General features: G+C 45.0%; 3 protein-coding genes across 3 annotated transcripts; 2 read left to right on the forward strand and 1 right to left on the reverse strand.

Annotated features, from left to right (window-relative positions):
• Positions 1-5,709: 5,709 nt before the first annotated feature.
• Positions 5,710-10,756, forward strand: LOC141116783 (cocaine- and amphetamine-regulated transcript protein-like). The gene is made up of 3 exons (XM_073609213.1): positions 5,710-6,796; positions 7,507-7,587; positions 8,541-10,756. The coding sequence occupies exons 1-3, from the start codon at positions 6,635-6,637 to the stop codon at positions 8,646-8,648; spliced, it is 351 nt and encodes a 116-aa protein (XP_073465314.1). The 5' UTR covers positions 5,710-6,634; the 3' UTR covers positions 8,649-10,756.
• Positions 10,757-13,715: 2,959 nt separating this feature from the next.
• On the forward strand, positions 13,716-22,816 carry LOC141116786 (cocaine- and amphetamine-regulated transcript protein-like). Its single transcript, XM_073609215.1, has 4 exons — positions 13,716-14,509; positions 17,492-17,575; positions 17,632-17,635; positions 19,835-22,816. The coding sequence occupies exons 1-4, from the start codon at positions 14,396-14,398 to the stop codon at positions 19,939-19,941; spliced, it is 309 nt and encodes a 102-aa protein (XP_073465316.1). The 5' UTR covers positions 13,716-14,395; the 3' UTR covers positions 19,942-22,816.
• Positions 22,817-23,200: 384 nt separating this feature from the next.
• JTB (jumping translocation breakpoint) lies at positions 23,201-27,580 on the reverse strand. Its single transcript, XM_073609214.1, has 5 exons — positions 27,427-27,580; positions 24,755-24,804; positions 24,586-24,668; positions 24,292-24,371; positions 23,201-23,741 (listed from the first exon to the last, which is right to left on the reverse strand). The coding sequence occupies exons 1-5, from the start codon at positions 27,477-27,479 to the stop codon at positions 23,585-23,587; spliced, it is 423 nt and encodes a 140-aa protein (XP_073465315.1). The 5' UTR covers positions 27,480-27,580; the 3' UTR covers positions 23,201-23,584.
• Between the last annotated feature and the right edge of the window lie 312 nt (positions 27,581-27,892).

Here is a 27,892-nt window from a genome sequence, read left to right on the forward strand (position 1 = left end):
TTCAGTTGTCTCGTTTCTTGAAAAAAAAAATGTTTTAAATTGCTTTTACTTATATGTTTAAATAGACCCAGCTTACCTTTACAGTAAATAATCCACATCCTGACTACTTTTCACATGGTACCTCATGGCAAAGAACTCTCTGAGGATCTGAAGAAAAGAATTGTTGCTCTACATAAAGATGGCCTAGGCTATAAGAAGATTGCCAAGACCCTGAAACTGAGCTGCAGCATGGTGGCCAAGACCATACAGCGGTATAACAGGACAGGTTCCACTCAGAACAGGCCTCGCCATGGTCCACCAAAGAAGTTGAGGTCACATGCTCAGCGTCATATCCAGAGGTTGTCTTTGGGAAATAGACGTATGAGTGCTCCCAGCATTGCTGCAGAGGTTGTAGGGGTGGGGGGTCAGCCTGTCAGTGCTCAGACCATACGCCGCACACTGCATCAAATTGGTCTGCATGGCTGTCGTCCCAGAAGGAAGCCTCTTCTAAAGATGATGCACAAGAAAGACCACAAACAGTTTGCTGAAGACAAGCAGACTAAGGACATGGATTACTGGAACCATGTCCTGTGGTCTGATGAGACCAAGATAAACTTATTTGGTTCAGATGGTGACAAGCGTGTGTGGGGGCAACCAGGTGAGGAGGACAAAGACAAGTGTGTCTTGTCTACAGTCAAGCATGGTGGTGGGAGTGTCATGGTCTGGGGCTAATGAGTGCTGCCGGCACTGGGGAGCTACAGATCATTGAGGGAACCATGAATGCCAACATGTACTGTGACATACTGAAGCAGAGCATGATCCCCTCCCTTCAGAGACTGGACCGCAGGGCAGTATTCCAACATGATAACCACCCCAAACACACCTCCAAGACCACCACTGCCTTGCTAAAGAAGCTGAGGTTAAAGGTGATGGACTGGCCAAGCATGTCTCCAGACCTAAACCCTATTGATCATCTGTGGGACATCCTCAAACGGAAGGTGGAGGAGCGCAAGGTCTCTAACATCCACCAGCTCCGTGATGTCGTCATGGAGGAGGGGAAGAGGACTCCAGTGACAACCTGTGAAGCTCTGGTGACCTCCATGCCCAAGAGGGTTAAGTCAGTGCTGGAAAATAATGGTGGCCACACAAAATATTGACACTTTGGGCCCAGTCTGGACATTTTCACTTAGGGGTGTACTGACTTTTGTTGCCAGCGGTTTAGACATTAATGGCTGTGTGTTGAGTTATTTTGAGGGGACAGCAAATTTACACTGTTATACAAGCTGTACACTCACTACTTTACATTGTAGACAAGTGTCATTTCTTCAGTGTTGTCACATGAAAAGATAGAAGAAAATATTTACAGAAATCTGAGTGAGGGGTGTACTTACTTTTGTGAAATACTGTAAGTGGCAGTGTTATTACTGGTAGAGTAAGTCACAGTTTGGCTTTTCAGAATAAATAAGCTGTAGTCCGTTCACTCTTATGCCATGTATAGACGATGGGAATTTCCGACAACAAATGTAAGCTTGTTGTCGGAAATTCCGACCGTGCGTAGGCTCCATCGGACATTTGCTGTTGAAATTTCCAACAACAACTGTTTGAGAGCTGGTTCTCAAATTTTACGACAACAAAATCCGTTGTCGTAAATTCCGATCGTGTGTACACAATTCCGACGCACAAAGTGCCACGCATGCTCGGAATCGAGCAGAAGAGCCACACTGGCTATTGAACTTCATTTTTCTCGACTCGTTCTACGTCTTGTACGTCACCGCGTTCTTGACGTTCGGAATTTCCGACAACATTTGTGTGACCGTGTGTATGCAAGACAAGTATGAGCCAACATCCGTCGGAAAAAAATCCACGGTTTAGTTGTCGGAAATTCCGATCGTCTGTACGCGGCATAACAGTGAAGAACTCTAACTATGTTTTCCACTACTATAAAGGATTTAAACTGTAACTGCCTTTACTGTAAAGACACCAGTCTGATTGTACCTACAGTATCAAAAGTATTTGAACGGCTGCTGTTTTTGTATGTTTGCCCCACTGACAAAGAAACGATCAGTCTATAATTTTATTGTTCGGTTTATTATAACAGTGAGAGACAGAAAAACAACAAAAATATCCATAAAAACACATTTAAAAAAAGTTATAGATTGATTTGCATTTTAATGAATGAAATAAGTATTTGATCCCCCATCAATTAGCAAGATTTCTGGTTCCCAGGTATCTTCTATACAGGTAATGAGCTGAGATTAGGACCACTCTCTTAAAGGGAGTGCTCCTAATCTCAGCTTGTTACCTGTATAAAAGACACCTGTCCACAGAAGCAATCAATCAGATTCCAATCTCTCCACCATGGCCAAGACCAAAGAGCTGTCCAAGGATGTCAGGGACAAGATTGTAGACCTACACAAAGCTGGAATGGGCTACAAGACCATCGCCAAGCAGCTTGGTGAGAGGGTGACAACAGTTAGTGCGATTATTCACAAATGGAAGAAACACAAAATAACTGTCCATCTGCCTCGGTCTGGGGCTCCATACAAGATCTCACCTTGTGGAGTTTCAATGATCATGAGAACGGTGAGGAATCAGCCCAGAACTACACGGGAGAATCTTCTCATTGATCTCAGCTGGGACCATAGTCACCAAGGAAGCAATTGGTAACACACTACACCGTGAAGGACTGAAATCCTGCAGCGCCCGCAAGGTCCTCCTGCTCAGGAAAGTACATAGACAGGTCCGTCTGAAGTTTACTAATGAACATCTGAATGATTCAGAGGAGAACTGGGTGAAAGTGTTGTTGATCAGATGAGATCAAAATCGAGCTCTTTGGCATCAACTCGCCGTGTTTGGAGGAGGAGGAGGAATGCTGCCTATGACCCCAAGAACACCATCCCCACCGTCAAACATGGAGGTGGAAACGTTATGCTTTGGGGGGTGTTTTTCTGCTAAGGGAACAGGACAACTTCACCGCATCAAAGAGACGATGGACGGGGCCATGAACCACCAAATCTTGCGTGAGAACCTCCTTCCCTCAGCCAGGACATTGAAAATGGGTGGTGGAGGGGTATTCCAGCATGACAATGACCCACAACAAACGGCCAAGGCAAACAAAGGAGTGGCTCAAGGAGAAGCACATGGCCTAGTCAGTCTCCAGACCTTAATCCTATAGAAAATATGTGGAGGGAGCTGAAGGTTCGAGTTACCAAACGTCAGCCTGGAAACCTTAATGACTTGGAGAAGATCTGAAGAGGACAAAATCCCTCCTGAGATGTGTGCAAACCTGGTGGCCAACTACAAGAAATGTCTGACCTCTGTGATCACCAACAAGGGTTTCTCCACCAAGTACTAAGTCATGTTTTGTGAAGGGGTCAAATACTTTTTCCCCTCACTGTACAGTAAACAATCTGGAATCTAACAATGCTTGGATTGCAGATTGGCTCCGGTGATCTCCCCACACCCTCTATTGTAGTCAGCAGAGCGGAGCTTACCTCCCGGACCTTACACTTCCCGCACACCTGTACATATCACCTCCACCTTAACCCTTCACTACCCCACACCACACACTTCCCGCATACCTGTACATATCACCTCCACCTTAACCCTTCACCACCCCACACACTTGTACATATCACCTCCACCTTAACCCTTCACCACCCCACACACTTCCCGCACACCTGTACATATCACCTCCACCTTAACCCTTCACCACCCCACACACTTCCCGCACACCTGTACATATCACCTCCACCTTAACCCTTCACTACCCCACACACCTGTACATATCACCTCCACCTTAACCCTTCACTACCCCACACACTTCCCGCACACCTGTACATATCACCTCCACCTTAACCCTTCACCACCCCACACACTTCCCGCATACCTGTACATATCACCTCCACCTTAACCCTTCACTACCCCACACACTTCCCGCACACCTGTACATATCACCTCCATCTTAACCCTTCACCACCCCACACCTGTACATATCACCTCCACCTTAACCCTTCACCACCCCACACACTTCCCGCATACCTGTACATATCACCTCCACCTTAACCCTTCACTACCCCACACACTTCCCGCACACCTGTACATATCACCTCCACCTTAACCCTTCACCGCCCCACACACTTCCCGCACAGCTGTACATATCACCTCCACCTTAACCCTTCACCACCCCACACACCTGTACATATCACCTCCACCTTAACCCCTCACCACCCCACACACTTCCCGCATACCTGTACATATCACCTCCACCTTAACCCTTCACCACCCCACACACTTCCCGCATACCTGTACATATCACCTCCACCTTAACCCTTCACCACCCCACACACTTCCCGCACACCTGTACATATCACCTCCACCTTAACCCTTCACCACCCCACACACCTGTACATATCACCTCCACCTTAACCCCTCACCACCCCACACACTTCCCGCATACCTGTACATATCACCTCCACCTTAACCCTTCACCACCCCACACACTTCCCGCATACCTGTACATATCACCTCCACCTTAACCCTTCACCACCCCACACACTTCCCGCACACCTGTACATATCACCTCCACCTTAACCCTTCACCACCCCACACACTTCCCGCACACCTGTACATATCACCTCCACCTTAACCCTTCACCACCCCACACACTTCCCGCACACCTGTACATATCACCTCCACCTTAACCCTTCACCACCCCACACACCTGTACATATCACCTCTGCCTTAACCCTTCACCACCTAATACACTTCCCGCACACCTGTACATATCACCTCCACCTTAACCCTTCACCACCCCACACACCTGTACATATCACCTCCACCTTAACCCCTCACCACCCCACACACTTCCCGCATACCTGTACATATCACCTCCACCTTAACCCTTCACCACCCCACACACTTCCCGCACACCTGTACATATCACCTCCACCTTAACCCTTCACCACCCCACACACTTCCCGCATACCTGTACATATCACCTCCACCTTAACCCTTCACCACCCCACACACTTCCCGCACACCTGTACATATCACCTCCACCTTAACCCTTCACCACCCCACACACTTCCCGCACACCTGTACATATCACCTCCACCTTAACCCTTCACCACCCCACACACCTGTACATATCACCTCCATCTTAACCCTTCACCACCCCACACACCTGTACATATCACCTCTGCCTTAACCCTTCACCACCTAATACACTTCCCGCACACCTGTACATATCACCTCCACCTTAACCCTTCACCACCCCACACACCTGTACATATCACCTCCACCTTAACCCCTCACCACCCCACACACTTCCCGCATACCTGTACATATCACCTCCACCTTAACCCTTCACCACCCCACACACTTCCCGCATACCTGTACATATCACCTCCACCTTAACCCTTCACCACCCCACACACTTCCCGCACACCTGTACATATCACCTCCACCTTAACCCTTCACCACCCCACACACTTCCCGCACACCTGTACATATCACCTCCACCTTAACCCTTCACCACCCCACACACCTGTACATATCACCTCCACCTTAACCCTTCACCACCCCACACACTTCTCTGAGAGGAACATTCCACATAGAAATACCCACATACTGTATATTCTGTATTATAGACAGAGATCATGGATACTGGAACCAACAATTTGACATGGGGGGGGGGGGGGGTAAGAGGCGAAAGAAGGAGAAGGAAGCATAGGGGAGGCTGGGGGGGCGGGAGAGAAAGAAAGTAAAGTAAAAGAAATTAAAAAAAAAAAAAGAAAAGAGAAGAAGAGAAAAAGAAAGAAAAGGAAAGTAAAAGAAAGAAAAGAGAAGAAGGGAGAAAGAAAGTAAAAAAGAAAGAGAGAGAAAGGAAAGGGAAAAATGAAAAGAACAGAGAAAGAAAGGAAAGGAAAGAAAAGAGAAAAAAAACAAAGAAAAGAGAAGAAGAAAAAAAAAGGAAAGAAAGAAAATAATTATTATACAGTTTTATTATTATACAGGATATTTATATATTATTCTAAAATTATTACAGGGTATATATATATTTATATTATAATTTTTATTTTAATTTTAATAATATTAACATTATTATTATGCAGGGTATATATTTATAATTATTATACAGGGTGTATATATAAAGGGAAGGAAAAAAAAGAGAAAGAAAGTAAAAAAGAAAGAGAGAAAGGAAAGGAAAAAAATGAAAAGAACAGAGAAGAGAGAAAGAAAGGAAAGAAAAAGAAAGAGAAAAAAAACAAAGAAAAGAGAAGAAGAAAAAAAAAAGGAAAGAAAGAAAATGAAAGGAAAGAAAGACAGAAAGAAAGAAAGAGAAAATGAAAGGGAAAAAAACAAAAAAAAAAGAGAGAAGAGAGATGAAAGAAAGGAAAGAAAAGGAAAGGAAAAAAGTAAAAGAAAAAAAAAGAGAGAGAAAGAAAGAAAGAAGGTAGATATAAGATGAGGGAGAGATGGATAAAGTGAGGAGGAATAGGAGAGGAACACTGATGGAGATGTAATAATGGGGGTCAGTTTGGGGGTCTGGGGGGGGGGAGGAGCACACAGGGACCTCCCTACTACATATAAGCTGGGTTCTAGTCACCAATATTAGGAGAAGAGATCTCACCCTGACACTGCACACCCTGCTATGGACACCAGGAGACCACCCCCCTCACCCACCTACCTGACACCCCGAACACCCACCTTACTGCTCGCCCTGTGCCTGTCCTCCCTCATCCTTCCCGGGAAATCAGAAGACTTCCAACTGCCAGGATCTCCCAATGATCTCCCCCTCCAACCCAACAGCCTGGTGAGTATATATATATATGTATACTGTGTGTTCCATCAGCCCCTCCCCCTCCTGACAGATCCATGTTGATATATTCTGCAGATTATCCCATCACTGACCTCTCTAGAGATCTGCAGAACATCGCACCCTCCCATCCCCCTCCTGACAGATCCATAGATATATTCTGCAGATTATCCCATCACTGACCTCTCTATAGATCTGCAGAACATCGCTCCCTCCCCTCCCCCTCCTGACAGATCCATATTGATATATTCTGCAGATTATCCCATCACTGACCTCTCTAGAGATCTGCAGAACATCGCTCCCTCCCCTCCCCCTCCTGACAGATCCATATTGATATATTCTGCAGATTATCCCATCACTGACCTCTCTAGAGTTCTGCAGAACATCGCTCCCTCCCCTCCCCCTCCTGACAGATCCATATTGATATATTCTGCAGATTATCCCATCACTGACCTCTCTAGAGATCTGCAGAACATCGCTCCCTCCCCTCCCCCTCCTGACAGATCCATATTGATATATTCTGCAGATTATCCCATCACTGACCTCTCTAGAGATCTGCAGAACATCGCTCTTACTACATCTCACCCATCAGTTGCCACTTACAATTTTGCACACTAGATGGCGCCCTAGTTCCTCTTGGGGGGGGGGGGGGGGGCACAAAGTGTTCGGTGGTCCTCAGGCTGTCATTGGTGTCCCCTCTTTTTCAGGCGGTGGCCCTCGGAGAGTTGCTGGACTATAACCAGGACAGAGGTCTGAGTCTGGAGAAGAAAGCCAGCCAGCTACCCCGGGTGAGAGGCAAAGACATTTCTATCCACAGCATTTTGTCACCATAATATATATATATATATATATATATATATATATATATATATATATATATATATATATATATATATACCCTGTATAATAATAATGATAATAATAATAAATTTTTATATATATATATATATATATAATTTATTATTATACAGGGTATATATTTATAATTATTATACAGGGTATATATATATATATATATATATATATATATATATATATATATATATATATATATATATATATATATATATATAATTATAATACAGAGTATGTATATATTTATTATTATTATTCAGGGTGTATGTATGTATGTGTATATATGTATATGTATATATATATATATATAATTGAAATAAAAAAAATTCTGAATTCATACACATGCAAGTAAAATAATTTTGTGATGTCACTTGCGTATTGTTGTGTGTTTCCCCAATTGGAGGATTCCTCCTCTATATTTGTTCCGCTGACCATTGTACCGGCACTAAATATGAAGGCAAAATTCAAGATTTTCTGGGTTGTCACCGAGACAGGAATAGAGAGGAAATCTATCAATGGGGACACCTGTTCTGGTGACAACCAGGAGGGGATTTCCTTCACTTTGCAGAGATTTCCTCTCATCATTTCCTGTTGTGACTTCTGGACAGGAAGTGAAGGGAAATCTCCCTGATGGGAAACAGAGAACAATTTGTATGATATTATAGGGGAAAAAATAAAATTAAAGGATAATAAAAAATAACATATAAAAGAATATTGTACTTTAAATTAAATATAATATTATTTATTATGTAAAAGTGTGTGAGCGGATGGATAATGGCAGACAGGAGGTCTGTAGTTCCCTGGGATTCCTGTCCAATCAGATCTCTGTATGATGACGGACATGGCGCCCCCTCATTGTGTTTCTGTCTCTCTCTCTCTCTCGCAGTGTGACGTCGGGGAACGTTGCGCCATGAAGCACGGCCCGCGGATCGGGAAGTTGTGTGACTGCCTGCGAGGAGCTTCCTGCAGCTCATTCATGCTGCGGTGTTACTAGCCCCTCCCACCCATGGGCGGGGTCAACGGCCGCCCTTGTGACGACACCGCCTTGTACTCCGCGCCGGTCCCACCATCCCTGTGACTTACCGTCCCACCCAAACCCCATCCGACCCCCACCGGTGTTCATGTGACAACCACGTGCGTTTCCAAACCCTACCCCCACCCCTAGATTATATGTTCCCAGAATCCCCTGTAATTAGCCCCCTTTTTTTCAGGTGACATTGTCCTCGGGTCATCACGCAGGAACGGCGCAAACGGCAAGCCAAAGTGACATATAGTAATATTGCATGAGAGGTCACTTTAGCATGCCGTCAGTGCGTTTTGTGTGTTATTGCCGCTAGATGAATAGGGGCCACTAATATAAAGCCTCCCGGTACATTTATCCATGCAATAGGGTCCCCCCTCACCCCATCCCCCACTGCATTGGTTAAATGGTTGTTAATCTATGTGGGGGGGAGATAAGTAAAAATACTTATTTTATTTATTGCTGCCCCAGGATCTGGCACTCTCCTCTGCTGCCCAACACTCCTGGAATCCTGACGGGCCCTTGCCATACTTAGACCTTCAATAACAGAGTCCCCACCCCCGATGATCAGTCTACCCTCCCCATGACAGAGGCCACACCCCCGATGATCAGTCTTCCCTCCCCATGACAGAGGCCCCACCCCTCGATGATCAGTCTCCCCTTCCCATGACAGAGGCCACACCCCCGATGATCAGTCTCCCCTCCCCATGACAGAGTCCCCACCCCCTGATGATCAGTCTCCCCACCCCTGATGATCAGTCTCCCCTCCCCATGACAGAGGCTCTACCCCCCAATGATCAGTCTCCCCTCCCCATGACAGAGGCCCCACCCCCGATGATCAGTCTCCCCTCCCAATGACAGAGGACCCACCCCTGATGATCAATCTCCCCTCCCCATGACAGAGGCCCCACCCCCTGATGATCAGTCTCCCCTCCCCATGACAGAGTCCCCACCCCTGATGATCAGTCTCCCCTCCCCATGACAGAGGCTCTACCCCCCAATGATCAGTCTCCCCTCCCCATGACAGAGGCTCCACCCCCAATGATCAGTCTCCCCTCCCCATGACAGAGGCCCCACCCCCGATGATCAGTCTCCCCTCCCCATGACAGAGGACCCACCCCTGATGATCAGTCTCCCCTCCCCATGACAGAGGCCACACCCCCGATGATCAGTCTCCCCTCCCCATGACAGAGGCCACACCCCCTGATGATCAGTCTCCCCTCCCCATGACAGAAGCCCCACCCCCTTGTCTCCCCACCTGTGTCTGAGCGTCCCCCAATTGTTTTATATGATGATTTGTATAACTAGAACACAATAAAGATGAAAAGTCTCTTCTGTCTGAATGTGGTGACTCTCATTACTGATTGGCTTCAGCAGAACTATATACACATTCCTGTGATGTCATTTCCATAGTTGAGCCTATTATATATTTTATAGCTTGTGAATACTGTTACCATGGTTGCAGGAAAGAGAAAATTAAATTAATAAAATAACATTATTACAATCTGTCTTGCATATATATTTGCCTTTTTACTTTCTTTAATTATTAATTCAATTTATTTTTAATTTTATATTATAAAATGATATTCTTTTACTTGTTTATTATATAATCTTGTGAATACCTTTGCCATGGTTGCAGGGCATAGAAATTAAATTTAATAAGATAAAATGATTACAATCTGTCTTATTTATATACTTCTTTTCTTTCTTTTATTATTAATTATTTTTATTAATAATTTTATAATGTAAAATAATATTATTTTACTTATTTATTATATCATTTATATCTTGTGGATACTGTTGCCATGGTTGCAGGGCAGAGAAAGATACATTGCAACCACTGCAACAGTATAAACAAGATATAAAATATATAATAAATAAATATGATATATCATAAAATGAATAATAAAATAAATAAATAAACAAATATATAAATAAGACACGGGGCAATGATTAATCACAGGTGTATGAAATGCGTTTGCTGACTTTTCCATGAGCTGCATGTGTATGTCTTGTCCTCGATTTTAATGGATTTATAATAAAGCAAGAATCTTTTACGCTGGAAGTGCCGCCATTCTCCTTCTTTTGTGTCTTATTTATATATATATTTGTTTTTTGATTATTAATTTTATAAGATAAAACAATATTATTGTATTCATTTCATATATATTTTTATTATTATCACACAGGATAATGCTAGCTTACAATCTAATATAGTTTATGAATAATATTGTCATGGTTGCAAAGAAAAGAATATTAGATTTATTAAAATAAAATGATTACAATGTGTCATATAAATATATCTACATGCAGACGAAGTGCGAGGCACCACATTTTCACATTCAGTAAAAAAAAAAAAAGAGAATATATATCAATTATATTAAATAATATATAAATATATATATATATATATATATATATATATATTAAATTCTAATATTCTCCTCTCTGCAACCATGGCAACAGTATTCACAAGATAGAAAGATATAATAAAAAATATTATTTTTCTATTTCATAAAATGAATAATAAATAGAATTAAAAATATTCATTATTTATTTATTTATTTATTTATATATAGATATCTATATATATATATATATAGATAGATATCTATATCTATATATAGATAGATCTATAGATCTATCTATAGATAGATCTATAGATATATAATCATTTCTTTTATTCATTTTATAAAATAGAATAATATTTTAATACATTTTAATAACATAATACTATAATATATATATATATATATATATATATATATATATATATATAAGGTTTTTTTCCTCCAAAATATATGAAAGACATGTTGTATTCCATAGATACATTTTGTATCTACTTATTTTTCATTTACTTCTTTTATTTATAATTTTATTTATTATTCATTTTATAAAATAGAATAATATATTTTTTATATACTTTTCTATCTTGTGAATACTGTTGCCATGGTTGTAAAAAGGAGAAGATTAGATTTAATAAGATAAAATGATTACAACGTGTCTTTCTGATATATTAGTTTTTTTTCTCCAATATATCAGAAAGACATTTTGTATTCATTATTTATATATATATATATATATATATATATATATATATATATATGTATATATAAAATCATTATTTATTTTATTTTTAATTATATTTATTATTAATTTTATAAAATAGAATAATAATATTTTTATATTATTTATATTTTTTCTCTTTTTTCTTCTGCTTCTTCTCTATTACAATGTGTTTTTCTGATATATTCATTTTTTTCCCCCCAATATATCAGAAAGTCCTGTTGTATTCATTATTTATTTATTTATTTTATATATATATATATATATATATATATATATATATATATATATATATATATATATATATATATATATATATATATATATATATATATAAATCGTTATTTCTTTTGTTTTTAATTCTATTTATTATTAATTTTATAACATAGAATAATAATATTTTCTTGTGAATACTGTTGCCATGGTTTAATTAGATTTAATAAGATAAAATGATTACAATGTGTCTTTCTGATATATTAGTTTTTTTATTACTGAATGTGAAAACTAAAATGAGACCACCACCAGAGGGCGCTAGGTGACCTCTGTGGGTTCCTGGCCTGCAGGTAGGTGGGCCGGCTGTAATCCGTTTACATAATCTGCGGCTTATCCGCGGTGGAAGTGATTAGAGAGCGCGGCGAGGTGAGCGACTCGCAAATTAGTCTCTTATGTAACCGTCACCTCGGAACGCTACGAGCAATGACGCCAAACGGCCGCCATTCACAGCCGGTGAAATTGCCTATTAGGCTGATTAGATCTCTTCGGTTGGAAATTTCGCTGTCTTTGCGATTAGGTTAAAAATAAAAAATAAATCCACGTGTTTTCGCAGCCGTTCAAATATAAATAGAAATTGCGAGGGCGCTTACGTAAAAAAAAAAAAAAAAAAAAAAAAAAAGAGATGGACTTTATTCACAAAAAAATAGGAACCAATCGCACGACGCCCTCGCAGCGTCCTGCACAATGTTCGCGGCTCAAGTAGGTGATGAGGAACTGTAGGTCTGCCCAGGGGCACTGTGAAAAGGCCTGCTGAATTTTGCCATAAAGCGGGTTTTATCAGTTTTGCGGGCGGTCTCGCCGTAAAAAAAAACAAACGCACAAAGGTCTCTGGTGAAAGTATTTAGAAATAACTGATGGTGATGGGAGGACATTTCCTGCGTCTATCCGCCGCCGTCTGCTGCGTTACGATAGGATGTCATTTTCTCAGATTGATGAATGGCGCGGACGCCTCGGAGATGACCGGCTCCTCAGACGGGCGGCATAATACGGCGATATCCAAGACGCTCCTTAATCTTATTCTTTATTTGCATGGAAGGCGGATGGCGGCGGCGGCGTCTGACCGCTGTCTGGGCGCACTGGCGGCGGGGGGAACTTAATAAAAATGATAATACAATTTGTAACCATCATCCCCCCAATTCAGGGGATTTATTTCAGGATGAATGAAGAAGGCGCCACCAATTACATTTCACCCTCTGCGTCCGGCTGGCGCTGGTGAAGAGTGTGCAAATCTCGGCCTCAAACTGCAGCGCAATGCGCCTCCCGTCCCTCAATAGGACACTGCAGGGGGGCGCATTGCATTATGGGATGAGAGGGCGGGGCCAACATTTATATACAGGAGATTCCATCAAGAACTGGAGCAAAAACATTTCCAAAAAAAGAGATACAAAGTAACATTGTTTATAAACATTGATCAGATGGGAGATAGAGATACAAAGTAACATTGTTTATAAACATTGATCAGATGGGAGATAGAGATACAAAGTAACATTGTTTATAAACATTGTTTAGACAGGAGATACAAAGTAACATTGTTTATAAACATTGATCAGACAGGAGATAGAGAGATACAAAGTAACATTGTTTATAAACATTGATCAGACAGGAGATGGAGAGATACAAAGTAATATTGTTTATAAACATTAATATTGAACTATTTAAGAACCTGAGTGTGGGAGGAGCTAATATGCAAACTAGCTGATCTCCTAAGCCACACCCCCAAAATAATCCGGTGCCTGTCTCCGCCCTGCTTTAAGACTGTGCCCGCCTCCACCAATGAGATGCTGAGGGGGAGGGGCCTCATTTTTCCATCCTTCCACATGTTTATGACTGTTCACACAATTGGAGCCCCATAAACAGCCTGACATGTGAAATGACAGGGGGGGAGAAATCCTTCCAATGGGGACAGAGATGGGAGGGGCTACAACCTCTGACAAGGTTTTCATTGGTGTCTGTGCCTTCCAGGTGACAACCCTTTCCTTGTACAGGGAAAATCTCCATGATGGGGTCACAGACAGGAAAAAAAACCCCAATAACTTGGAGTTCTTCCCATTGGCTAGAATTTGGCCCCGAAATGGCCGATCGAATGATAATATTATATTATCAATCTCGTATCCTCGGATCTCTCGCAGTTACTATTTGGAAAGTCTTAAAAACAAAATGCAACATTGTAACGTGATCCACCAATGACATCAGAGCCGGGATTTTCTCCAGAGATCAGCTGAAGTCATTTAGGTTTTCTTTCTTTTACGGCTTAGTGACCCGACGTGCCACCCCCCCGCGCCAAGTGTTTATCACCCGCCGCGTCCCACCTAATCTCCGTCACTGACTGGACGAGCTCACCGACACCGCGGACCGTCCCCTCCATCGTCCCCGCAGCAGCCATGAGCTCCCCGCATCGGTCACCGGTCCTGTCCTTGTGCCTCATCGCCTCTCTGCTCGCCTTCCTGGCGTTCGCCAAGACGCGGGCCAATCCCCGGGGCAGCGAGAAAGAGCTGGTGAGAGAATTTTATATATTTATCGCTTTGTAATGTTACTTTGTTTTCAAGTGTTTCTCGAATGGTGAAGAGCGACCCGAAAACTGGAGCCAAAATAACGCAGGGGGGGGGGGGGGAGGGGCAGAACAAAAAACAAACTAACCTGCCCAGCAACAGAGAGGACCTGGATTTCCATAGGTGGTCGTTGTGTGTTGGGGGTGTCTCTGTACCCCGCCGTCCTTCATCAATCACAGCGCCAACATCTGGATGTGGAGAAGAATTACCCGGCGACCCCAAAAATAACTTTTTTTTATCATTTTGTTTGTTTTTCTGATTGGTTTCTACCTAAAAAAACGAAATACTTTCACTGGTTATATGTACCGAGACCCAGCAGAAATATGGGACAACCCGTTACAGTCTATCTACCGATCTATAATCTATCAATTGGTCTTTCTATCGTCACTTTGTCAATCTATTTTCAAACTGTTATCAAAATATCTAGAAATCTATCGACAGTCAATCGAGAATCAATGTGTTTATTATAAGGCCTGTTATCTATCAGTCTATTTTTAATATCAATCAATCTTTATTATTATTATCAATCTATCCTATGATCAAGCTAATATCTGTCTTTAATCAATCAATTTATCAATCTAATATTGTATATCGATTATCAGTTTGTTGTTTCAATCTTTTATCAACTTCACTATTCAAATTATTTCAAAGGTATCTTTAATCAATCAATTATCAATCTAATATTGTTTATCTGTTATCAATGTATTGTATCAATCTAATATCAACCTCTTTATTATAAATGTATCAGTCTAGATTTAATTAATCAGCATAATTTATCTTATTATCAATCTATTTGCTCGCAATCTATCTTTAATCAATCAATTAATAATCTATCTAATATTGTTTATCCATTATCAATTTATTGTATTGTCAATCTATTATCAACCTCTCTATTATAAATATATCAGTCTATCTTTAATTAATCAGCATATCCATCAACCAATATTATTATCAATCTATTAGCTCTCACTCTATTTTTAATCAATCAATTATCAATCCAATATCGCATATCTATTATCAATTTATTATATTATCAATCTATTATCAACCTCTCTATTATAAATCTATTAGTCTATCTTTCATCAATAAGCATAATTTATCTTACTATCAATCTATTATCTCTCAATCTGTCTTTAATGAATCAGTTATCGATCTAATATTGTCATCAATTCATTGTTTTGTCAATCTATTATCTGCCTAAATCTATCAGTCTATCTTTAATCAATCAATTATCAACCTGATATTGTTTACCTCTCGTCACTTTATTGGATCAATCTATTACCAACTTCACTACTAAAAATAGATCAGTCTATCTTTAATCAATCAGCATAATTTATCTTGTTATTAATCTATTATCTCTCAATCTATCTTTAATTAATCATCAAAACTAATATTGTTTATCTTTAATCAGTTTATTGTATTATCAATCTATTATCAAACTCTCTATTATAAATCTATCGGTTTATCTGTAATAAATCAATTATCAATCTATTATCAATGTCTCTATTATATATCTATTAGTCTATCATTAATCAATCAATTATTAATCTATTATCAACCTCCCTATTATACATTTATCAGTCTATTTTTAATCAATCAGAATAATTTATCTTATTATCAATCTATTTGCTCTCACTCTATCTTTAATCAATCAATAATAATCGATTAATATTTATCTATTATTAATATATTGAATCAATATATTATCAACTTGACTATTATAAATCTGTCAGCATAATTTAATTTATTATCAATCTATAATCTCTCAATCTATCTTTAATCAATTAATTATCAATCTAATATTGTTTATCTATTATCATATTATTGTATTGTCAATCTATTATCAACGTCACTACTAAAAATATATCAGTCTGTCTTTAATCAATCATCAAAACTAATATTGTTTACCTATTATCAACTTCTCTATTATATATCTATCAGTCTATCTTTAATCAATCAATTATCAATCTATTATCAACCTCCCTATTATACATTTATCAGTCTATTTTTAATCAAACAGCACAATTGTATCTTATTATCAATCTATTTGCTCTCACTCTATCTTTACTCAATCAATTAATAATCTATATATTATTGTTTATCTATTATCAATATATTGGATCAATCTATTATCAACCTCTCTATTATAAATGTATCAATCTATCTTTAATCAATCAGCATGATTTAACTTATTATCAATCTATTAATCTCTCAAATCTATCTTTAATCAATTAATTATCAATCTAATATTGTTTATCTATTATCAATATATTGGATCAATCTATTATCAACCTCCCTATTATACATTTATCAGTCTATTTTTAACCAATCAGCATAATTGTATCTTATTATCAATCTATTTGCTCTCACTCTATCTTTAATCAATCAATTAATAATTTATTTAATATTGTTTATCTATTATTATTATATTGGATCAATCTATTATCAACTTGACTATTATAAATCTATCAGTCTATCTTTAATCAATCAGCATAATTTAACGTATTATCAATCTATAATCTCTCAACCTATATTTAATCAATTAATTATCAATCTAATATCATTTATCTATTATCATATTATCAATCAATTATCAACCTCCCTGTTATAAATCAGTCTATCTTTAATCAATCAACATATCTATAAATCTATATTACTATACACATATCAATTGTTCCACCTATCATCAATAATCAATGTATCTCTAAAAAAACCTCGTTCTTGACAGCCTCACAAAGTGTCTGACCCCGCCTCTAACGAGAGAACCAATCAGAACCTCCGCATTGTATTATTTCATGTAATTCTTGTTCGTTTATTATTATAATATTGAATGAATTGATCAGATTCCGGGTTCCATGTATATGATTTATACTGTATGATATCTCCCTTCTGTACCAGATCAATAAATGTCCCTCTGTCTGTCCGCAGCTCCTGGAGCTTCAGGATGTCCTGGAAAAACTCCAATCCAAGAGAGGAATCCTATGGGAGTCCAAACTGAACCAAATGCCCAAGGTGAGCCGAGACCTCCCAAATATTATACATGTATATAGCTCCGACATATACCGCAGTGCTGTACAGAGATCACTGAGCCAGTCACATCAGTCTCTGTACTAGAAGAGCTTACACTCTAATGTCCCCTCCCCCCACAGTCACATCAGTCTCTGTACAGAGGAGCTTACACTCTAATGTCCTCTCCCCCCACAGTCACATCAGTCTCTGTACAGAGGAGCTTACACTCTAATGTCCCCTCCCCCCACAGTCACATCAGTCTCTGTACCAGAAGAGCTTACACTCTAATGTCCCCTCCCCCCCCCCCCCCCCCACAGTCACATCAGTCTCTGTACCAGAGGAGCTTACACTCTAATGTCCCCTCCCCCCTCAGTCACATCAGTCTCTGTACAGAGGAGCTTACACTCTAATGTCCCCTCCCCCCACAGTCACATCAGTCTCTGTACAGAGGAGCTTACACTCTAATGTCCCCTCCCCCCACAGTCACATCAGTCTCTGTACAGAGGAGCTTACACTCTAATGTCCCCTCCCCCCACAGTCACATCAGTCTCTGCACCAGAAGAGCTTACACTCTAATGTCCCCTCCCCCACAGTCACATCAATCTCTGTACAGAGGAGCTTACACTCTAATGTCCCCTCCCCCCACAGTCACATCAGTCTCTGTACCAGAGGAGCTTACACTCTAATGTCCCCTCCCCCCTCCCCCCACAGTCACATCAGTCTCTGTACAGAGGAGCTTACACTGTAATGTCCCCTCCCCCCACAGTCACATCAGTCTCTGTACAGAGGAGCTTACACTCTAATGTCCCCTCCCCCACAGTCACATCAGTCTGTACCAGAAGAGCTTACACTTTAATGTCCCCTCCCCCCACAGTCACATCAGTCTGTACCAGAAGAGCTTACACTCTAATGTCCCCTCCCCCCACAGTCACATCAGTCTCTGTACAGAGGAGCTTACACTCTAATGTCCCCTCCCCCACAGTCACATCAGTCTCTGTACAGAGGAGCTTACACTCTAATGTCCCCTCCCCCACAGTCACATCAGTCTCTGTACCAGAGGAGCTTACACTCTAATGTCCCCTCCCCCACAGTCACATCAGTCTGTACCAGAAGAGCTTACACTTTAATGTCCCCTCCCCCCACAGTCACATCAGTCTGTACCAGAAGAGCTTACACTCTAATGTCCCCTCCCCCCACAGTCACATCAGTCTCTGTACAGAGGAGCTTACACTCTAATGTCCCCTCCCCCACAGTCACATCAGTCTGTACCAGAAGAGCTTACACTTTAATGTCCCCTCCCCCCACAGTCACATCAGTCTGTACCAGAAGAGCTTACACTCTAATGTCCCCTCCCCCCACAGTCACATCAGTCTCTGTACAGAGGAGCTTACACTCTAATGTCCCCTCCCCGCACAGTCACATCAGTCTCTGTACAGAGGAGCTTACACTCTAATGTCCCCTCCCCCCACAGTCATATCAGTCTCTGTACAGAGGAGCTTACACTCTAATGTCCCCCCCCCCCACAGTCATATCAGTCTCTGTACAGAGGAGCTTACACTCTAATGTCCCCTCCCCCACAGTCACATCAGTCTCTGTACAGAGGAGCTTACACTCTAATGTCCCCTCCCCCCACAGTCACATCAGTCTCTGTACAGAGGAGCTTACACTCTAATGTCCCCTCCCCCCACAGTCATATCAGTCTCTGTACAGAGGAGCTTACACTCTAATGTCCCCTCCACCCACAGTCATATCAGTCTCTGTACAGAGGAGCTTACACTCTAATGTCCCCTCCCCCCACAGTCACATCAGTCTCTGTACAGAGGAGCTTACACTCTAATGTCCCCTCCCCCCACAGTCACATCAGTCTGTACCAGAAGAGCTTACACTTTAATGTCCCCTCCCCCCCAGTCACATCAGTCTCTGTACAGAGGAGCTTACACTCTAATGTCCCCTCCCCCACAGTCACATCAGTCTCTGTACAGAGGAGCTTACACTCTAATGTCCCCCCCCCCCCCACAGTCACATCAGTCTCTGTACCAGAAGAGCTTACACTCTAATGTCCCCTCCCCCCACAGTCACATCAGTCTCTGTACCAGAAGAGCTTACACTCTAATGTCCCCTCCCCCACCGTCACACACTATTATTATTATACATTTATATAGCTCTGACATATACCACAGCGCTGTACAGAGAACATTGTAGCGCCCTTCCTATGACATCACCACACAGCTAACGTTCGCTGGCACGCCTTCTCTTTCGCAGTGCATCATGGAGACGCATGCGCGGTAAAGCGCGGACTTCGGATCGGAAAGCTCTGCGACTGCCCCAGACGAAGCGTCTGCAACCAATTCTTCCTTAGATGCCTCTGAGACGGGGGGCGGCCGGCCCCACGCTTCTTCTGCAACTTGCGTGAAGTTTACAGAACTTTCCGCCATGTTGGAAGAGAGACGAGCGCACGGACCGAGACGCTCCGCTTATCAGCGATCGGAGACAGCGTCCCCAACAGCCGCCAATCTCCGGAGACGTAGCCCTGGGGCAGGGGGCGGCCATGAATGAGAAGACAATCCAGCCGGGTGAGCTGATCTCCGGAGCGCTAATCTGATACGGATGAGGCTTCTGATGGGAGCGATGATGAAGTCCGCCCTGCGGGGGGATTATTGTAGAGGAGCGATGATGGTGTCCGCCCTGCGGGGGGGATTATTGTAGAGGAGGAAATAAATACTTTGTATCATTGACGTCTGAGATGAGGATGATAAATCTGTAGAATGTGTGATAAGAGGGGATTATCATTGGTGGTATAAACAATCCACCTGAGATAAAAGGGGCACAGAGAGCCGATTATTATGGGGGGGGGAGAGGAGACACATGGACCATCCAATGATATCCCCGCCATACACGGGAAGGTTCTGTCCATCTACAGTGAGGGAAAATAAGTATTTGACCCCCTTCCTAAAACATGACTTGGTACTTGGTGGAGAAACCCTTGTTGGTGATCACCGAGGTCAGACGTTTCTTGGAGTTGGCCACCAGGTTTGCACACATCTCAGGAGGGATTTTGTCCTTGTTGCAGATCCTCTCCAAGTCATGAAGGTTTCCGGGCTGACGTTTGGTAACTCGAACCTTCAGCTCCCTCCACGTATTTTCTATAGGATTAAGGTCTGGAGACTGGCTAGACCACTCCAGGACCTTAATGTGCTTCCCCTTGAGCCACACCTTTGTTGCCTTGGCCATGTGTTTTGGGTCATTGTCATGCTGGTAGACCCATCCATGACCCATTTTCAATACCCTGGCTGAGGGAAGGAGGTTCTCATCCAAGATTTGGCAGTACATGGCCCCGTTCATCGCCCCTTTTGATGCGGTGAAGTTGTCCTGTCCTCTTAGCAGAAAAACACCCCCAAAGCATAATGTTTCCACCTCCATGTTGGATGGTGGGGATGGTGTTCTTTGGGTCATAGGCAGCATTCCTCCTCCTCCAAACACGGCGAGTTGAGTTGAAACCAAAGAGCTTGATTTTGGTCTCATCTGACCACAACACTTTCCCCCAGTTCTCCTCGGAATCATTCAGATGTTCATTAGCAAACTTCAGATGGTCCTGTCCATGTGCTTTCCTAAACAGGAGGACCTTGCGGGGGCTGCAGGATTTCAGTCCTCCGCAGCGTGGTGTGTTACCAATTGTTTTCTTGGTGACTATGGTCCCAGCTAAGTAATTGACAAGATTCTCCAGTGTAGTTCTGGGCTGATTCCTCACCGTTCTCATGATCATTTAAACTCCACGGGGTGAGATCTTGTAGGGAGATTGACCGTTATTTTGGGTTTCTTACATTTGCGAATAATCACACCAACTTTTGTCACCTCTCACCAAGCTGCTTGGCGATGGTCTTGTAGCCCATTCCAGCCTTGTGTAGGTCTACAGTCTTGTCCCTGACGTCCTTGGACAGCTCTTTGGTCTTGGCCATGGTGGAGAGATTGGAATCTGATTGATTGCTTCTGTGGACTGGTGTCTTTTATACAGGTAACAAGCTGAGATTAAGAGCACTCCCTTTAAGAGAGAGTGCTCCTAATCTCAGCTCGTTACCTGTATAGAAGACACCTGGGAACCAGAATCTTGCTGATTGATAGGGGATCAAATACTTATTTCACCCACAGTATACACCGTATCTATTCACTGCATGATCAATAATCTATCACTATGATCAATTGGATAACTCAACCCAACACAAGACGGTAAATTTATCCACGGCAGTCCAATCGCTTTCATGGTGTCATCATTATTCACCAACTTTAGTGAGACTGGGGCCCGGTACATTCTTCCAGAACCTTCTATGGCCCAACTGGGAAAAAAATGTTATAGAAGTATGGAAAGGGAAATACGGATCAAAGGGAAGTCACTATAGATAACAAATGGCCCCCAAATCACTGGTGTCAGTGGGATAGTGGCCCCCAAATCACTGGTGTCAGTGGGATAGTGGCCCCAAAATCACTGGTGTCTGTCGGACAGGGGTGAATAGCAACCAAATCATTGGTGTTAGTGGCACCCAGACAAGACCGCCCCCCCAAATCATTGGTGTCAGTGGAATAGTGGCCCCCAGAGGTGAGAATAGCCCCCAAATCATTGGTGTCAGTGGGACTGTGGCACCCAGGCAAAAATAGGCAAGACCCCACACTGGGATCTTTCACAACATTGGTTGGGAGCGATCACATGACCTCACACTAGGAGCTTTCACTACATTGGCTGGGAGATCACATGACTCCACGCTGGGAGCTTTCACCACATTGGTTGGGAGTGATCACATGACCCCACACTGGGAGCTTTCACTACATGGGCTGGGAGCGATCACGTAACCCTAAACTAGGAGCTTTCACTATATTGGCTGGGAGCGATCACATGACCCCACACTGGGAGCTTTCACTATATTGGCTGGGAGCGATCACATGACCTCACACTGGGAGCTTTTACTACATTGGTTGGGAGCGATCACATGACCCCACATTGGGAGCTTTCACTACATGGGCTGGGAGCGATCACATGACCCCACACTGGAAGCGATCACATGACTCCACACTGGGAGCTTTCAGTACATGGGCTGGGAGCGATCACATGACTCCACATTGGGAGCTTTCACTATATTGGTTGGGAGCAATCACATGACTCCACATTGGGAGCTTTCACTATATTGGTTGGGAGCAATCACATGACTCCACACTGGTAGCTTTCACCACATGACCCCACATTGGGAGCTTTCACTACATTGGCTGGGAGCAATCACATGACTCCACACTACTGGGAGCTTTCACCACATCGGCTGGGAGCGTTCATATGACCCTAAACTAAGAGCTTTCACTACATTGGTTGGGAGTGATCACATGACTCCACACTGGGAGCTTTCACTACATTGGCTGGGAGCGATCACATGACCCCACACTGGGAGCTTTCACTATATTGGCTGGGAGCGATCACATGACCTCACACTGGGAGCTTTTCCTACATTGGTTGGGAGCGATCACATGACCCCACACTGGGAGCTTTCACTATATTGGTTGGGAGCGATCACATGACCCCACACTGGGAGCTTTCACTACATTGGCTGGGAACGATCACATGAAGAAATGTGTTTAAGAAATAAATAATAAAATGAAAAGTATTTTTTTATTTTCCTAAAAATATAAAACTTCAACGCTGTATCAGTTTCTATAATAAATACATTGAAAGTCCAAATATCACAGAACAAGTGTCCAATTTACCCCCCTCCCCCCTCGGAGTCCTGATGGAGAAGTCTGGGCCCCCCCTGGTGAAGAGGCCCTAGACACCCCTCATTGGTGACAACCCTGGGGATGAAGGTGGGAGGGGTCACCGTTGGAGTCCTCAGACATAGAGGAAGCCAGCAGGGGGCTCCACTCATAACTGAAATATCACTGCTGCAGCTCCAGGAATGGGATTGGTCAGAAGATGGGCGTGTCCCTCCTCTATAACGGCGAGGAAAAGTCCGCAGCCCGAGCGTCCGGCACCGACAATCAGATGGACTCGATCTGCTTGCGCACTTTCTCCAGGGCCCTCCGGTCCAGCATCCTCTGCCGAATCACCACCACCAACGCCATGACCACGGCGGCCGCCATCATGATCCCCACAAACTCCCAGAAGACCTTCTTCTCCATGGCGACTGAGCGGCAGCTGAAAGAGGGCGGAGACAATATCAAAGTGAGCATCAAATAATACCTCGCCCCCCCCCCCCCCCCCCCAGGACGACAACCCCTCTAATCTTCACTTCCGAGAGTAAAAGTAGTGTCATCAGGATTAAATTTACATATGCCCCGCCCCCACAGTGCCCCACCCCTGCTCAGAGTGCCCCGCCCAGAATCAGCATAGGCTCCTCCTGTACATCTACCCAGACAGGTTGTCTTTAATGCCACAGGAAATCCCGCCCTCGAGACTGGCGGCTCAGCCGTGATTCTGTTTCTGGATGCGCCGCTTGGCAGAAGAGCTGACAGTCTAAAATAACCTCCAAAAAGGTTCCCTCACTAAATGTCAGCTTTGGGACTGCACTGGGCGGAGCCATAGACAGCTCCACCCATATTCCACCGTCTTAGTGCCTTTGGCTGGTGGCCCCACCCCCTCCAACTCTCCTTTGCAGCGGATTGGTACACAGAACTGCAGCCGTTTCCCAATAGGCCATAATGGCTCCTTCTAAGCTCCGCCCCCTCCCCATCCCCCACTCTCTTACCTCTTGTATTCCACTTTCTTGGAGGGGCTGCAGCTGACTTGCTCGATGAATCCGGTGACGACGCATTGACTGACCGCTTTCTGGAAGGGAAAGAGAAACCGTCATTACATGTGGGGGATGGGGGGGGGGGGGAGCGCTGTAGGTGGGGCCCGCTGAGCAAAACTTCCACCACAGGTCAGCTGATCACACACAGCCCCGCCCATCGCCCTGAAGACACTCCCCATACGGGATCTACAGTGCAGATGGGAGGGTGGAGGAAGCACCAGGGGGGCGGAGCCTCGGAGGGACACTCACCGTATCAAACTGGTTACAGTTGTAGCAATCTTTGGAGACGGTGAATTCCTCGGTCCTCCAACACGGGGTCACCGCCGGGGTCTCTGCAACACACAAGATGGGAGGAGGTGAGAGGAGCGCCCCGCCGCCACCGGAGACCGCCCAACACCCCACATGGCGCAACACTTACCGGATTCCCCCGGCGGGCTTCCTTCCTGAACCTGAGATGACTCCGCCCACCTGAGAGGAAATGAATAATAATTACCCAAAACTGAGGGGACACTAATACATGGGACACACTGGGGGGGGGATGACCAATGGGACACACCGGGGGGGGGCACTAATGCATGGGACACACTGGGGGGGGGGGGGGACACCAATACATGGGACACCAATACATGGGACACCCCGGGAGGGACACCAATACATGGGACACCCCGGGGGGGGGGGGACACACCAATACATGGGACACCCCGGGGGGGGGGGGGGACACCAATACATGGGACACCCCGGGGGGGGGACACCAATACATGGGACACCCCGGGGGGGGGACACCAATACATGGGACACCCCGGGGGGGGGACACCAATACATGGGACACCCCGGGGGGGGGACACCAATACATGGGACACCCCGGGGGGGGGGGACACCAATACATGGGACACCCCGGGGGGGGACACCAATACATGGGACACCCCGGGGGGGGGGGACACCAATACATGGGACACCCCAGGGGGGGGACACCAATACATGGGACACCCCGGGGGGGGGGGACACCAATACATGGGACACCCCGGGGGGGGACACCAATACATGGGACACCCCGGGGGGGGACACCAATACATGGGACACCCCGGGGGGGGACACCAATACATGGGACACCCCGGGGGGGACACTAATACATGGGACACACTGGGGGGGGGGATGACCAATGGGACACACTGGGGGGGGTGACCAATGGGACACACCGGGGGGGACACTAATACATGGGACACACTGGGGGGGGGATGACCAATGGGACACACTGGGAGGGGGGGGCACTAATACATGGGACACCAATACATGGGACACCAATACATGGGACACCCCGGGGGGGGACACCAATACATGGGACACCCCGGGGGGGACACCAATACATGGGACACCCCAGGGGGGACACCAATACATGGGACACCCCGGGGGGGACACCAATACATGGGACACCCCGGGGGGGACACCAATACATGGGACACCCCGGGGGGGGACACCAATACATGGGACACCCCGGGGGGGGACACCAATACATGGGACACCCCGGGGGGGGGACACCAATACATGGGACACCCCGGGGGGGGACACCAATACATGGGACACCCGGGGGGGGGGGACACCAATACATGGGACACCCCGGGGGGGGACACCAATACATGGGACACCCCGGGGGGGGACACCAATACATGGGACACCCCGGGGGGGGGGACACCAATACATGGGACACCCCGGGGGGGGGGACCAATACATGGGACACCCCGGGGGGGGACACCAATACATGGGACACCCCGGGGGGGGACACCAATACATGGGACACCCCGGGGGGGGACACCAATACATGGGACACCCCGGGGGGGGGGACACCAATACTGGGGGACACCAATGCACGGGGCACACTGGGGGGACACCAATGCACGGGGCACACTGGGGGGACACCAATGCACGGGGCACACTGGGGGGACACCAATGCACGGGGCACACTGGGGGGACACCAATACACGGGACACACTGGGGGGATCGGGGGACATTAATGAAATGGGACACACGTAAGGAGATGAGGGGACAGTAATACATGTGACACACTTGGGGGGGAGGGAATGGGGGGACACTAATTACCATGACACACTCCAGGGGGGCATTAATCGCCGTGACACACTCCAGGGGGGACACCAATCGCCGTGACACACTCCAGGGGGGACACCAATCGCCGTGACACACTCCAGGGGGGACACCAATCGCCGTGACACACTCCAGGGGGGACACCAATCGCCGTGACACACTCCAGGGGGGACACCAATCGCCGTGACACACTCCAGGGGGGACACCAATCGCCGTGACACACTCCAGGGGGGACACCAATCGCCGTGACACACTCCAGGGGGGACACCAATCGCCGTGACACACTCCAGGGGGGACACCAATCGCCGTGACACACTCCAGGGGGGACACCAATCGCCGTGACACACTCCAGGGGGGACACCAATCACCGTGACACACTCCACGGGGACACCAATTGCTGTGAGACACTCCAGGGGGACATTAATTGCTGTGACACACTCCAGGGGGACATTAATTGCTGTGACACACTCCAGGGGGACATTAATTGCTGTCTCACACAGCCTGGACATTGTATCTCAGCGCCCCCTGGTGGTGGTAGTAGAGAAGTACAGCCCTCTATATTCAGCTGGTGTATATATAATACAATGCAGGTTATGGGCGCCATCTGGTGGCGGTGTGAGAGAAGTGCGCTCCATGTATAATATACAATGCAGGGAACAGGCATCATTTGGTGGCGGTGTGAGAGAATGGCGTATAATATACAATGCAGGGAACGGGCGCCATCTGGTGGCGGTGTGAGAGAAGTGCGATCCATGTATAATATACAATGTGGGGAACGGGCGCCATCTGGTGGCGGTGTGAGAGAAGTGCGATCCATGTATAATATACAATGTGGGGAACGGGCGCCATCTGGTGGTCACCGATATAGAGAACACGTGTGCGCCACCTGCCGGTCACTGCGGGGAATCGCACTCAGTACGCGGTGTGTAGAATAGAGAAGAGCCGCGATGGACGCCGCCCGCCCCGGGGAGAGGAGAAGCGGCTCGGACTGACCTGTGTACGAACAGAACGATGACAGCTCTCAGCAGCCACCCCGCCGCCTCCATCTCCGACTTCTCCCAACAACTCACCGCCTTCCGCCCGGTGACACGGAGCGTCTACTTCCGGTACAAAGAGTCAGAAGAGCGCCACCGTGTGGCCGCAGAAGGAGCTGCGCCTGCCGAGACACTGAGCTGTAATAGTGAGGATGGGGGGGGCGGAGCGCCCTCGTGTGGCCACTAGAGGAACGCCAGCTGCTGCAGCACGGAGCTCTATAATGGTCAGCTTGGGTTCGGAGCGCCCTCGTGTGGGCACAGGTGTGACTACAGCAGCTGGGTCACAGAGCTTACTGTCATTATGTGTGCAGATCCTTCATCAGAGAAGAGTGACGGCAGAAAATGACTCTGTGCTCCATCCAAGTCTGTGAGATTTTTCTTTCTGTTTTATATATTTATATGTTTATGTTTTTTAATTTGTACCT

This window comes from Aquarana catesbeiana, linkage group LG13 (genome assembly GCF_042186555.1).
Source record: "Aquarana catesbeiana isolate 2022-GZ linkage group LG13, ASM4218655v1, whole genome shotgun sequence".
Lineage (NCBI taxonomy): Eukaryota > Metazoa > Chordata > Amphibia > Anura > Ranidae > Aquarana > Aquarana catesbeiana.

What these genes read in the sequence shown, in the direction of transcription:
- LOC141116783 (XM_073609213.1), top strand. Translation starts at nt 6,635, where the DNA reads ATGGACACCAGGAGACCACCCCCCTCACCCACCTACCTGACACCCCGA. An exon ending in CCCTCCAACCCAACAGCCTG is followed by an intron (nt 6,797 to 7,506) that starts GTGAGTATATAT and finishes CCTCTTTTTCAG; the next exon opens with GCGGTGGCCCTCGGAGAGTT. An exon ending in AAGCCAGCCAGCTACCCCGG is followed by an intron (nt 7,588 to 8,540) that starts GTGAGAGGCAAA and finishes TCTCTCTCGCAG; the next exon opens with TGTGACGTCGGGGAACGTTG.
- LOC141116786 (XM_073609215.1), top strand. Translation starts at nt 14,396, where the DNA reads ATGAGCTCCCCGCATCGGTCACCGGTCCTGTCCTTGTGCCTCATCGCC. An exon ending in GGGGCAGCGAGAAAGAGCTG is followed by an intron (nt 14,510 to 17,491) that starts GTGAGAGAATTT and finishes GTCTGTCCGCAG; the next exon opens with CTCCTGGAGCTTCAGGATGT.
- JTB (XM_073609214.1), bottom strand. Translation starts at nt 27,479, where the DNA reads ATGGAGGCGGCGGGGTGGCTGCTGAGAGCTGTCATCGTTCTGTTCGTA. An exon ending in ACTGTAACCAGTTTGATACG is followed by an intron (nt 24,372 to 24,585) that starts GTGAGTGTCCCT and finishes TTTCCCTTCCAG; the next exon opens with AAAGCGGTCAGTCAATGCGT. An exon ending in AAGAAAGTGGAATACAAGAG is followed by an intron (nt 23,742 to 24,291) that starts GTAAGAGAGTGG and finishes GCCCTCTTTCAG; the next exon opens with CTGCCGCTCAGTCGCCATGG.